General features: G+C 40.8%; 1 protein-coding gene across 7 annotated transcripts in view; it reads right to left on the bottom strand.

Annotated features, from left to right (window-relative positions):
* The window catches only part of ENTPD5 (ectonucleoside triphosphate diphosphohydrolase 5 (inactive)), a 49,634-nt gene that overhangs the window by 15,212 nt on the left and 20,784 nt on the right, over positions 1-13,638 (bottom strand). For 4 of the 7 annotated variants that reach the window (XM_059182834.1, XM_059182837.1, XM_059182833.1 and 1 more), the window contains 4 exons: positions 8,332-8,404; positions 5,601-5,886; positions 4,872-4,951; positions 3,152-3,295 (listed from right to left, as the gene is read on the bottom strand). In XM_059182834.1, the coding sequence (XP_059038817.1) occupies positions 3,152-3,295; positions 4,872-4,951; positions 5,601-5,817 (441 nt within the window). In that variant the 5' untranslated portion in view covers positions 5,818-5,886; positions 8,332-8,404. Of the gene's footprint in view, positions 1-3,151; positions 3,296-4,871; positions 4,952-5,600; positions 5,887-8,331; positions 8,405-9,769; positions 9,917-13,638 lie in introns of those variants that run through there. The other 3 variants (XM_059182835.1, XM_059182840.1, XM_059182839.1) reach the window with 3 other exon arrangements.

Genomic DNA, 13,638 nt, shown 5'->3' with positions numbered 1-13,638 from the left:
CAACCCCGAGATCAAGACCTGAGCTAAGAGCTGGACCCCTAACCAACCGAGCCATCCAGGCATCCCCAGAGTGGTGCTTTTACAACAGATGTCATATCCTGCCTCTCAGCTCATCCCCTCCAGTGACTTCCTTCTTAGAAAAAAAAACAAAAAAACCAAAGTCCTTACACTTGCCTTTAAGATCCTACATGATAAACCCCTCATGTCTCTCTGACCTCATCATCTACTTCCCTTCCATCACTCACTTCCCCTTCAGCTGCAATGACCTTCAGGATGCCCTTCTTTGAACATACCACACACATTCTATGCTTTAAGCCTTTGCACCTGCTATTTCTTTAGCCTGGAAAATTCTTCCTACAAATGTCTTATATAGCTAGCTTCTTTATTCTTCTCAGGTCTCTGATCAAATGCATCTAATCAGTGAGGTCTTCCCTGACCATCCTGTTTAAAGCAATATCCCTCCACACCAGCACCAGCACTCCCTAGCTGACATTCCCTGTTTTTTCTTTCTCCATATCACCTACAGTACCTGACATACTTTGTAGTGAGTTGTTTAATTTCTGTCCGCTTACAACTAGAATGCAAGCTCTCCAGGACATAAACTGATGTCAGTTTTTGCTCCCTGCAGCATGTCCCCAGGAACTTCACTGGTGCCAGTACATAGTACTGGTGCCAGTACATAGTACATAAATGAGTAAATGAATGGGAAATCAGGATTCAGATTCTCATGCAGACCCAGTAGGCAGCTTGTCCTTGGATAAGGGACTTAAGCCCTCTGTGCTGATAGTCACAGGAAAATGGATTTTGAGCTCTGAATTAGCACACATAATAATCATTTTTTGCTGTTCTTTTTTAAAAAAAATTTTATTTATTTACTTGAGAGAGAGCACACACACATGGGGAGGGGCAGAGGGGGAGAGAGAAGGAAAGAATCTTGAGCAGACTCCCAGCTGAGTGCAGAGCCTTACTCAGGGCTCGATCCTATGACCCTGAGATCATGAGCTGACCCAATACCAAAAGTTGGACTCTCAGCCAATGGAGCCACCCAGGCATCCCAACTGGGATTTTTGTTACAATGGGATCCCACCTATAAATATTCTTCACAACATGTAACTTAAATCTTACTAGTTTACATGGTTTTTATGCAAAATAAATGTTCAGTAATGTTAAAAATTTTGAGTTTAAAAAAGCTTTTGACTGGGGCGCCTGGGTGGCTCAGTGGGTTAAAGCCTCTGCCTTCGGCTCGGGTCATGGTCCCAGGGTTCTGGGATTGAGTCCCACATCGGGCTCTCTGTTCGGCGGGGAGCCTGCTTCCTCCCCTCTCTCTCTCTGCCTGCCTCTCTGCCTACTTGTGATCTCTGTCTGTCAAATAAATAAATTAAAAAAAAAAAAAAAAAAGCTTTTGACTTAAAGTTTTTATCTGAACAAGAAGTTGAAATGGACAAATGGCTAACAGACATATGAAAAGATGCTCAACAACTCTCATCATCAGGGAAATGCAAATCAAAACTACAATGAGATATCATCTTGTACCTGTCCGAATGGCTAAAATAAAAAACACAAGAAACAACAAGTGTTGGGGAGGATGTAAAAAGGGGGGGGGGGACACTCATGCACTGTTGGTGGGAATGCAAACTGGTACAGCCACTGTGGAAAACAGTATGGGCGTTCCTCAAAAAAAACCAAAACCAACCAAACAAAAAACCCCCAAAAACCAAAAAACCAAAAAAACAAATTCAAAGGGATACAAACACCCCTATGTTTATTGCAGCATTATCTACAATAGCCAACTATAAAAGTAGCCCAAGTGTCCTTTGACAAATGATGGATAAAGAAGATGTGGTATATATAAATGATGGACTATTACTCAGCCATAAAGAATTAAATCTTGCCATTTGCAACAACACAGATGGTGTTAGAGTATCATGCTAAGCATAATAAGTCAGAGAAAGACAAAACATATGATATCTTACTCATACGTGGAATTTAAGAACTAAAACAAAGAGACAAACAGAAAAACACACTCTTAACTATAAAGAACAAACAGATGGTTACCAGAGGGGAGGTGAGGGGACATGGGTGAAATAGGTGATGGGGATTAAGGGTGCACTTAACACGATAAGCACTGAGTAATGTTCAGAATTGCTGAATCACTATATTATACACCTGAAACTAGCATAACACTGTATGTTAACTATACTGGAATTAAAATAAAAAATTCAATTAAAAAAAATTTTTATGGGGACGCCTGGGTGGCTCAGTTGGTTAAGCAGCTGCCTTCAGCTCGGGTCATGATCCCAGCGTTCTGGGATCGAGTCCCACATCGGGCTCCTTGCTCTGCAGGGAGCCTGCTTCTCCCTCTGACTCTGCCTTCCACTCTGTCTGCCTGTGCTCGCTCTCGCTCGCTCTCTCTCTCTGACAAATAAATAAATAAATAAATAAATCTTAAAAAAAAATTTTTTATGATGGGGCGTCTGTGTGGCTCAGTCATTAAGCGTCTGTCTTCAGCTCAGGTCATGATCCTGGGGTCCTGGGATCAAGCCCCACATCAGGCTCCCTGCTCAGCAGGGAGATTTTTTTTTTTAATCTTTAAATCTTTAAAGATTTTTTTTTTAAATCTTTAAAAAAAAACTTTATGCTGAGAGAAAGAAAACACATAAATGAAGGAACATAAACTGTGTAATTACATTTATATGAAATGTAAGAACAAGAAAAACTAATCTACAATGGTAGTAAGCAGATCAGTGGTTGCCTGACTTTAGGAGAAGGGAAAAACGAGTGCAAAGGGGTATAAGGAAACGTCTGTATCTGTCAAAATTCATTTAATGGTACACTTAAAACATACAAATTTTAAGTTCTACCTCAATAAAGTGGGCTAAACATAATTTGTGATTCTGCTTTAACAAGGTAGGAGAATCAAGAATATCATGGACAGAAAGTCCTTTAAACTTTAGGAAAAGCTGTATAAATTCAAGAGCAATGGTTAAATATGTAAATAAGCAGCTAGAATAAGAGCACAGTTACCCCAGCGCCTTAGCCATGGTGGAATACTGAAGGCAGCCGTCACACACTAAAGAGCTAAAAACCCACAAATAAAATATTCACATGGGGAAAAAGAAACATCCAAGATGCAAAAAACTTCAAAAGTTACCTCAAAAAGCAGAGCCTGGGCTTTCTGTTCAGGCAGTAAGCGCAGTCCCGCTGTTGCCTTCAGGACCACTGGGGTTCTTTTCCAGTGACTTCGGGGGATTGAGTCTTTCGCCACCTCTAGGAGTCCTTGAACAGTCTCAGCACCCTTCAAGAGAGGTGACCTACTCATCCAGTGAACAGTTATTTAGGGGCACTTGTCTCTTCCCTTAACATGTTCTGGAGGTATTAAGAGTGAGGCAGCAGAGGGCTCCAACCACTCTCTGCTCTGGAGGAGAAGAAACCCAGAGAAGTAGGTTTCTTTGAGGGAAAATCCATTTAATTTTGATTGAGTAATAACAGAAATGATTCTGTTATAGCATGGTCATTTTAACTGTTATTTTGTGTCTCATAAATTAGCTTGAGGCCAGAAAGTTAGGTATAGTAAAGAAAACACTGGATGTGGAGTCAGAAGGCTTGCTTGCTAGCCCTGTGGCTTAACAAAGGGGCTTGGTTTCTTCCATATATATATATAAACATATATATATATGAGGGAGATACACCTCAGACCACTAGAAAACCGGTGAATGCATTAGATGAGGCAGAGTGTGTGTACTTGCCACACAAATGCTGGTATACAGAACACGTCAGGTTCATATCTGCATCACTAGTACCTACACGCAGAGTACATAGCAGATCCTCAATTTATGAAATTAAAAACCATTATTTTAAATCCACTGTTTCCCTGAGTGAACATCTAATCTGACAACAGGCTGCCTCTAAATCATTCTAATTATTAGCAACCACAACACAATCTTCTCTAAATGTCAAAATCAGTTTCTGATAATGTAGTTTGCTTTCAACAGCTCCTAATTTTCTGATGCATTTACCACTTCATAACAGTATGCTGAGAAAATAAACTTCTTCTCAGTTCTTCAAGTTCAAGCCACTTTTTCTTAGATTATATTCTTAAGTAATCTTTACACACAACATGGGGCTCAAACCTACAACCCCTGAGATCAAGAGTTGCATGTTCTCCCAGCTGAGCCAGCCAGATGCCCCAAGGTATTTTTTCCCCCAAGCCATTTTTAATATAAGGTTTTCCTTTGGTCAATGATTATGCTTATAACACAGAACGATACCTTCACATTTGCTTCCAAACTTCAATATTCTGCTTTGTTCTATTTCAGTGTGGCCTCTAACACAGTGGGTGTAGCACATTATGGGTGCTCGAATGTGAAATACAGTGACGACAAAACTCTCCATTCATCCTCTAATACCAAAGATTTTTGTTTTCATGAGTTTTTTGCCTAATTTCCAGAGTACAAACATGCACGGTCTGTCCCAGACCAGGGTACTTGGAAACAAAGTTCATTGGGTCCACGCTGCCTCAACCGCCCTGCTGATACCTCACACTCAAAGAGAACTCCATGTCCACCTCCTGCATCTGCGCTCATCAAGGCGGTTGACAGCTTCCACTCAAAACCTTAAACAGTAAATACAAAGGGCACGAGCTCTAGAAAGGTGGCGCCATCCCTGCATGTCCACCATCTGTTCCAGCTTCCTTCTGCCTACGCCCTGGTGAGCTCAGGGTGTATAATTTCTGGCATATAGCTGAGGACAGAAAACTGGTCTTACACAGGGTCTCAGTATCAGCAGTGAACAGCACGAGATATTTAACAGCAGCTGTGTGGTAAAATTATCAAAGCATTAAGAATCTAAACATCTAATTGTAAAAAACTCACCTGCTTTGGTTGATCTACAAAAGCAGAAAGTCCTGGCTTCACAGATTCAAAGATTTCCCCTTCCAGAATTGGAAGCTGTCCTATTTTGTCCATGGAACAAAACAGAAGTGAGTTGGCTAATTACCAAAAGTTAGGCTGCTTTTGATAGTGGGCTCTGTATCATATGGCCCACTAGATTAACCTGCTATTCCTCCAAGCCATCCCAAGTAATCCCACCTGTGAGGAGTGGCTTGCAGGAGTATTGAGTAGGGGGACAAAAGATGACAGGCGATTCTCAAGAGTCCCTCTGGCATTTCTCAGGATGATCACCTAGCTCCTACTGCTGCCCCTAGGCTCTATGTGTAACTTGAGAACACTGGAAATTCAGAAAAAGTTCATCTTCAAGGTCCCCTGATCTCCTTCTCCACGGATGGCAGTGATCCTCTCTCAAGACCACATCTAATATTCTCCATACTCTGACCCTAGAGCATCAACCACCTTTAGAGAAAAGGACAAATTAAAGCTATATTTCTTGGACATATGGGTTTCAGACTACAGGCAACCCAGATCCAATCTCACACTTAATTAAACCATATATTCAATGACAGCCCAAAATCTTCTCTGAAGAAAGACATTCAGTAGCTGTAAATTACCATAATTCATATCGCATTCACTCAGCACATTTGTTTCTGGAAGGAGATGCTGAAGTGTGGATTAATAGGCACTGGTGAGGGTACCAGTTGAACTCACCTGGTATTTTCTGCACAAAGGTGTAAACATGAATTCGCGTTCCAGTGCTCCCTGCATCAAACATAATTCCATACAATGTGCTGGCACTGACATTGAGGGGGCACATGGAAGACAGGAAGACACCTTCAAACCAAGTCTGCTGGTCTCTGTGGAAGACAGTGCTGCAAACACAGGATGCCACCAGCATGAGAAAGGCTGCCCCCCAGGTAGTGGCCATTCTCTTCCCAAGATGTGGTGAGTCTAGGCTTTTGTTGCAGAAGCAGTGCTGGTCATTCACCTGCAGTGGCTTATAGGACAAAGAAACACATGGTTAGGCCAACTGGTCTTTTGTTTATACCTGTAAAGGAAGAAACACCCACTAGAGAAATCCCACCCCTTCCCCCAAGGTGCTCCTTCTCTATTTTTCCTAACCAGCACAACAAGCTAGACCAGGGTAACACAGGCTCCTAACACCTTGTTCTGAAGAGTATCTTGTTGCAAAAAGAAAAATGGGATTTAAAAGATATTTCCCCATTCTCTGCTTTCAATTGTAGGGTGGGATCTCTCATACTCAAGGCTTTCTCTGCCACTCTGCTCTTATTGTTGAGTCTAATTGTCTTCTTTTCCATTTTGGCAATTTTGTCTCTAGATCATACACTTAACTCTCCCTCCCTTTTTCCCTCACCTTTGTTTTTGTTTTTTTAGATTTTTTTTTTTTTTTTTTTTTTAATTTGACAGACATGGGGCTTGAACTCACAACCCACAGATCAACAGTTGCACGTTCCTTCAACTGAGCCAGCCAGGCTTTTGGACACTACGGTTTTAAAAAACACAAGTAGGCAGAGAGGCAGGCAGAGAGAGAGGGAGAAGTAGGTTCCCCGCTGAGCAAAGAGCCCGATATGGGACTCGATCCCAGGACCCTGAGATCAGGACCCCAGCTGAAGGCAGAGGCTTAACCCACTGAGCCACTCAGGTGCACCCCCCCTCCTTTGTTTTTGATTGATATAAGAGGTTTCAATTTCTGAATTAAAGTCATAAAGTTACAAAGAAGTTAGAAAGTCCTAGCATTGGGGTGTCTACAGCCTCTAAAATTCCAGCTACTGGACCACTACCTGTGACCAATAATATTGCCAGTGGCTTGTACATGCAATCGCATTTTAGGGAAATCAGCTTCATTTAAAAACTTAAATAGACCATTGTGGTTTTTTGTTTTTTGTTTTCTTTTAGTTTATTTATTTAAGAAATCTCTACACCCAATATGGGGCTTGAACTCACAACCCACAGATCAACAGTTGCATGTTCCTTCAACTGAGCCAGCCAGGCTTTTGGATACTACGGTTTTAAAAAACATCCTTCACAGGGGCACCTGGGTGGCTCAGTGGGTTAAAGCCTCTGCCTTCAGCTCAGGTCATGATCCCAGGGTCCTGGGATCGAGCCCCACAGCTCGATCAAGTAGAGCCTCCAGCTCCACAGGGAGCCTGCTTCCTCCTCTCTCTCTGCCTGCCTCTCTGCCTACCTGTGATATCTGTCAAATAAATAAATAAAATCTTAAAAAAAAAAAATCCTTCATAGGTTTCAGGCCATGTTATCCCAGTAAGAACTTAAGGCAGTTGGGGGTTCCTGGGTGGCTCAGTCAGTTAAACATCTGACTCTTAATTTTGGCTCAGGTCATGATCTCAGGGATATAAGACCTGACCTGGCATCAGGCCCCACATTTGGCATGGAGCCTGCTTAGGATTCTCTCCCTCTCCCTGCACCCCATATCTTAAAAAAAAAAAAAAAAAAAGACAAAAAAACAAAGCAACAACAACTACAACAAAAGACCAAAAAAACACTTAAGGCAGATGGGCAAATGAAGCCAGAGAGGTTCAATGACTTGCAAAAAATCCAAAAGCAGGTCAATAGTGAAATCTTGATTAGAAATCAGTCTTCACTCTTGCCAACCTTTCTTCTTCTCTGATTTCAAAAGCCTCCCTTATGGCAAGTTACTACTGCCTTTATTTCTTAATATGTTCTTAGCAAAGACAAAAATCTTAGCATTAGTGCTTGGCTTTAATTTCGATCTGTGTATCATGGCAGGTTGGATACAAATGATGCTGAAAACCTAGAGTAGGGTTACATGAAAAAAAAATGTCTCCTGGATGACCTATATTGTCTTTGCTCTAGGCTTCATTACCTTCTGGTATTCATAAAGAATGCTACACCAATCCTCTAACATTTAAGGCTTCCTTAATTGCCCTTTATGTACTTTGCTCAAAACAGTTTTGAGTGTCCTGTTTGAGCTTTCATCTCTGGACTTCTCCTTATGTAAACAGGTGGTTAAACAAGATCTAATTCCAAAGTTCCCACTATACAGTCCCTTGATTTCCAACAGAATAACTGAGTATATCTGGAATATAGACCAAGGATTCTCAGTCATTCTCAAGTTTGTAACGTCCTTGGGTTCATTTTATCAAAATGTTTCTCTTCCCAAAGGTGAGATATTATATAAAATAATGTAAATGAAAGTTAATTGCATTTGGGGTTTAAACTATTTAAAATAACTACAGTAGTTCTGAGGGAGTAAAAGGCAGAGTTAGAATAATCAGTTGGAACACAATTCAAGGCTGGACTTCTACTTGATAGTTAAGAATAAAGGTTTTGGCTAGGAAAAAACCAAAAACCAAAAACCTTTTATAGAATCTTAAAGGAAACTTTACCCCAGCAAAACAACACTGAAGTAGGGGAGCTGCCTGGGCAGATTCATACTCACATTTTAAATCACTCCCTTTGGCTGATTCTTCTTTCACAGCAAACAGGCCAGTCATGTAGATCAATCTAAATAACTGAAAACAAAAACTACCCTTTCAGATTCTCTGAGTATTAATGGACACTTGCTTTGTCCAGAGGTCAAGACATACCCAGTCTCTGGTCCCTTTTTCCCTCGGGAAGAACAGTTAAGGCGTTCCAGTCACCAGCCTTCCTCTACCTGTGTCTAGTTCCACACAAGCTTCTCAGGGCTCACTCATATTTTCTCTATTATTGTGGTTTCTGAAAAACCTCTCCAGCTTCGATTTCCATGAAGCAAACATTTGTTTTTCTTCCAAAAGAGATTTCAAGGGGGGAAAAAATGCATGCTAGGTATCTGTTTTCATGGAGTGAAAAAGTGCAGAGTCATACCAGGTGTTCAAGAGTAAATAAACAGTAGATTTTAGAGAAAGTAAAGGGTGAAAATATCCAGTACCTTCTGCTTTCAATCCCTGTTTTCTAACACCATTTCTAATGTCATTTTTCTTTAAGATTCACTAAGAATGGTATTAGAAAGGCTTACAATTGAATGGCATCCTTTTTCATGTGACCCCAGCCCCTCAAAGTTTGCTCATTTTGTCGTCTTTGCTCTAAATGTCACCTTCTAGAGAATTTCTCTGTCTACTTTATTTAAAATTGCAACCCACCGGGCCACATGCACTTCTACCTTCTTTCCCTGTTTATTTTTTTCCATAGCACTTTCCATCTTCTGTATAATTTATACTTTAGTGTTTTTGTTTTTTTTCAGATTCCCTGCTCCCTGCCATCCTCAAGTGAGCTATCTATGGGTGGGAATTTTTGTCTGTTGTATACACTGATGTGTTCCTGGCACTGGAATGGTGCTAGCACACAGTAGGTATTGAATAAATACTCTGAAAAGATAAACAGTGACCCAATAACTCAGGCACTGAATCCTATCCATTTAACAAGTATATAATAGCTGGCTTCTTTCCAACAGGAGATTAATTACCTACCCTTTGGAAGATCACGATTTCAAACCTCCACGAGGCAGGATTGTTCTCCCAAATGTGTCAACTATATATTTTCTATGCTACTCAAAATAAAGCAGCTAGTCAAGTTTACTTCCTACAGACTGGGGAGCACACATATTCGTGTACTGAAATTCACTCCTCTCAAAACTGGTCTTCTCCACATCTCTTGCTCACTTTCGTCTCTTCACCCGAACAAAGTCCCCTCATCAATTTTTTTGAGACCTTGGTGCCAGCTAGTGTTTGTCACTGTTCTCATTTCCCTCCAAGGTCTTTTCAATATATCTTTGTCTCTAGAGTAAACACTAATACTCCCTAGGCACCCTCCCTAGAGTTTCACACTCTGGAGTCCCTTCTTCGTGTCACCCACAGACAGACAATCCCACAGAACCTGGGTCCCTTTTGGGTGCTCACCTGCTCATGTCTGCCTGTTCCCCATGAATCCTTGCTTTCGCTGTTGGTTGCCTTTTGCTCTCTGCCCCTATTTCAGCCCTTCTGAATCAATCAAGCGAGCTTCATGAACCACATTCACCTTTGTGCTAGTTTGCAAATAACTACGTGGCGTTTTGTTAACTCATTCCCTTCTTGATCCTTCGCTCCTCCCTTAGTCACTTTTTTTTCTGGGTACTCATGATTGTCTGGTTCATCTACTTTTGTGAGAGTTAACTGCCAACTAGTGGCATTATTGCTTGTAGGGCCAAAGTTGCTCAGGAACTGAATTCTGTGTTTTTACACAGGACATTGATTATCTACTAATGTTTTTATATTATTAAATAACATTATATTTATAGTTACAAAATATGTAACTACATAATAATGTTATCAATTCCCTACTATTTCATGTTTTTACAACCTTAGCCTAAGAGTAGGAAAGTTAATTGCATTCCTTGATAGCTTCTATCCTTGTGATTTAGAAAGCTGGGTATTAAACTGTCTAATTAACAAGCATTTACTGAATGTCTAATGTACACCAGATGCTGTGCTAGCTTAGATACAAAAGAGGAATCAGATACAGGCCCAGCTCTTGGGGCTTCAGCTTACTAGAAGAAAAAGAGCAACAGCTATAATGTTCATCCTGTGGGAAGTTCTCTTATGGGAATATGCGGAATATTACAGGATTGGACTTAAGAGGAAAGTAACTTGTCTCAGAAGGGGAAGGGTGGAGGTAGGAGGGAGAGGCGGCTCCTTAAGGGATAAGAGGCCTGAGCTGAGTCCTAAATCCGAGGTAGGAATTAACCTGGTGAAGTGACATAAGGAGAACCCTGAGAAATTTTTAAGTATTAAACAGATGGAGTACAGAGGACCAGAACAGAGCACAAGTGTGAGAAAGGACCTGAGGGCACTGAATCAGATTTCAAAAAAGAGTGGACTTAATTTCATTTAACAGTTCCATGGTAACACCTGCCTGTTAATTAAATCTTTCTATTCCCTCCCAAAACAAATATTAGTATTGACTGAACTGAATAAGATGACACAGTATTTCTCAACAGTTTAAAATAATAGAATGGGACAGATGACTTGAAAGTTCCACCAGAAAGTCTTAGGGAAGCTCCCACTGCCAATTCTCCTGAGCTCCACAGAGAAGTTGGTTTTTTAACATAGTTAAAAATTAGACATAATTCAAGTTTAAAATGTAACCAGAATGAAAATTTTAAACAATAAGCTGAACTACAAAAATGGATTAGCTAAACCACCCAGAGCATAAGTTAGTCAAGCAGAGCAAAACCAAGACTGGTCTAATTAGTTAAGTCTGAAACAGATTCAGCACAGTGAGCAATGCCTCATATGGGAATATAAGTTAGGACCTACATACCCAATACCAGGGACCAGGAGCCCTAGAGCACTCTGCTATCTGAATGGTGACTAAGGTGAGGGTACATGATTGCTATCTTTTGTATATTGTATATCAATCAAACTCCAGTACTAAGCCTGGAACGTGTTAGACATCAGTAAATTTCTCATGAATAGACGTGGTACAATTGAGTTAATAATATCTGGAGACAAAAGCATCAGGGAAGGGGGTGCCACCTTCCCCAGTGTCTTACTCTGGCTATGTATCACATACCCAGCTCCCCATTTGAATCTTATTTATTCACATATTCATTCATTTAGTCATTCCAAAATTACCAGTTGCCCAGTGTTACTTACAAGTATGGCACGCAAAGATGAATCATCTTAGACCTGCCCTTTAAGAGAATACAGTAAACAGGAAAAAAAAAAAACCAACAACAACCATGTGTCCATTAACTACCTCTGTAAAGTTAAAATGTGACAAGTAGCTCAGTTACCACGCTCTGAGACTTCAAAGCAGGGAGAGATTATGTCTATCTGGAATAACTGAGAAGGCTTTGCGAAAGAAATGGCATTTGAAGAGGGTCCTGAGAAGGGGCATTGAGACAGGAGAGGAGTGGTTTTCATGAAACAATGATTTAAGACATGAAGGTAGAAAAGGGATGGAGGCCTCTGGGGAATAGCAAACATACCAGTCTGACTATCTGTGACAGGAAATAAAGTTGGAAAGGCAAAGTCAGGTCAGACAGTACAGCACACCAAATACTTGAGTTTAGACGAAACTCTGTAGGGAATGGGAAGCCACTGAAGACTGTGAGTAAGGGAGTGTCACAAACAAGAATCTGGCTGTTAGATGTAAGAAAGACTGAAGCGGGGAGACTTAGTAGGCTCCATTCCAGTGTCTAATTCTACAAATGTTCCCTACTGCCCACTAAGTGCGAGGTGCTGGAGAATTAAATGTGAATAAATGGACATTTTGATTCAAGATGCTCAGTCTGGCAGAGATGGCATAGACACAAATAACTACACCTTCTTAAGTTAATCATAAAAACACTAAAGGAACCCCAAGTCTTAAAGGACTAACTCTACCTACAGGACTAGGAAAGGCGTCATGAGATGACATTTGAACTGATAATGCACAATGACCAGAACTACGTAAATAATACAGACATGTGGATAAAGACCAGAGGGACTACAAAAAGTTGAAAAGAGGTAAGTATACTATGGATGGTTTGATTTCATTTTTTGATTTCCTCAAAAATTTCTGTCATACAGATTTCAGAAACAAAACAAAAACAAAAAGTAGACTGTAGTGGAAAAGTATAGAAGAGAGGGTTAGCATTTAATGCAGAGGAAAGACTGTGGTCAAAGGAACACAGACTGAGCTAATAGTAATAGCGGCTGTGACATTAATGCTTGCCAGGCACTGTTAAGTATTATATATATGTTATCTCATTTAATCTTACAAAACCACTCTGTGAGGTAGGTTCTGTTTATTAACATCCCCATTCTAAAATGAGAAAACTGAGGCATAAGAAGCTAGGTAAGACCACATAGTAGCAAGCAAAATTAGTCAGAAATCAAACCCAAACAGTGTAATTCCAGAGTCCACAGTTTTAACCAGTAGATCAGCCAGGGAAGGGTTATCTAGAACAACTCCAGAGAAAAATGGATATGGGGATGGGAGGAGAAGGTAGAGCAGAGAAGAATCATCAGAGATTCTGAAGCTGAGAAGTGAGACCGGCATTGAAATGCAGAAGTCTTACAGCAGTTTGATCTCCTGCCTATACATGACCAAAACCTTTTGCTCTCTGTTCTGCTGATTCTACCTTCATTACATTCCCAGAATCTGACCATTTCTGATCACTCATTGCTACCACCTTGGCCCAAGCCATCATCATCTCTCATGTGATTTACTCTAATACTGTCTTAGCACTTCTCTGCTTTTACTCTCAGTCCCCTGGAGTCTATTTTTAATAAGCAACCAAAGCCATCCTTTTAAAATATGTTACAGCAGGTCTCTCCTCACAAAATCCAACAACGTCTTCCCATTTCCCCCAAAGGAGCAATATTCTAACAACAGCTTTCATGGATCCATTTACTCTGCCTCCCCTGCCCCCCGATCACCTTATTCACTCCCCCAATATTGACATCTGCATGCAAGTCAAACTTGCCCCTGCCTAGGGTCTTGCCCTAGCTGTCCCTGCTGTCTGAAACCTACATCCACTTGATGAATTCCTGCAACTCCTCCAAATCATTGTTCAAAGGCTACTTTCTTATTGAGACCTAGCTTTAATACTAACCTCCCTCCCTCATGTGTCCCTTACCGCTGCCCGCTCTCTCAATATCCCTTACTCCGATCTTTTTCTGCTTTCTATCGCACCTCATCACACTCTAACATGTTAGTTTATGTATTGTCTATTATCTGTGTTCCTCTGATAGAATATAAGCTCCTAGAGAGTAGGAATCTTTGTTTACTGATGTAGCCCAAG

Source organism: Mustela lutreola, chromosome 7 (genome assembly GCF_030435805.1).
Source record: "Mustela lutreola isolate mMusLut2 chromosome 7, mMusLut2.pri, whole genome shotgun sequence".
In the NCBI taxonomy this organism is placed as follows: Eukaryota; Metazoa; Chordata; class Mammalia; order Carnivora; family Mustelidae; genus Mustela; species Mustela lutreola.
Note: the sequence above shows the minus strand (reverse complement) of the source record. Positions and strands in the feature narration are given on the sequence as shown.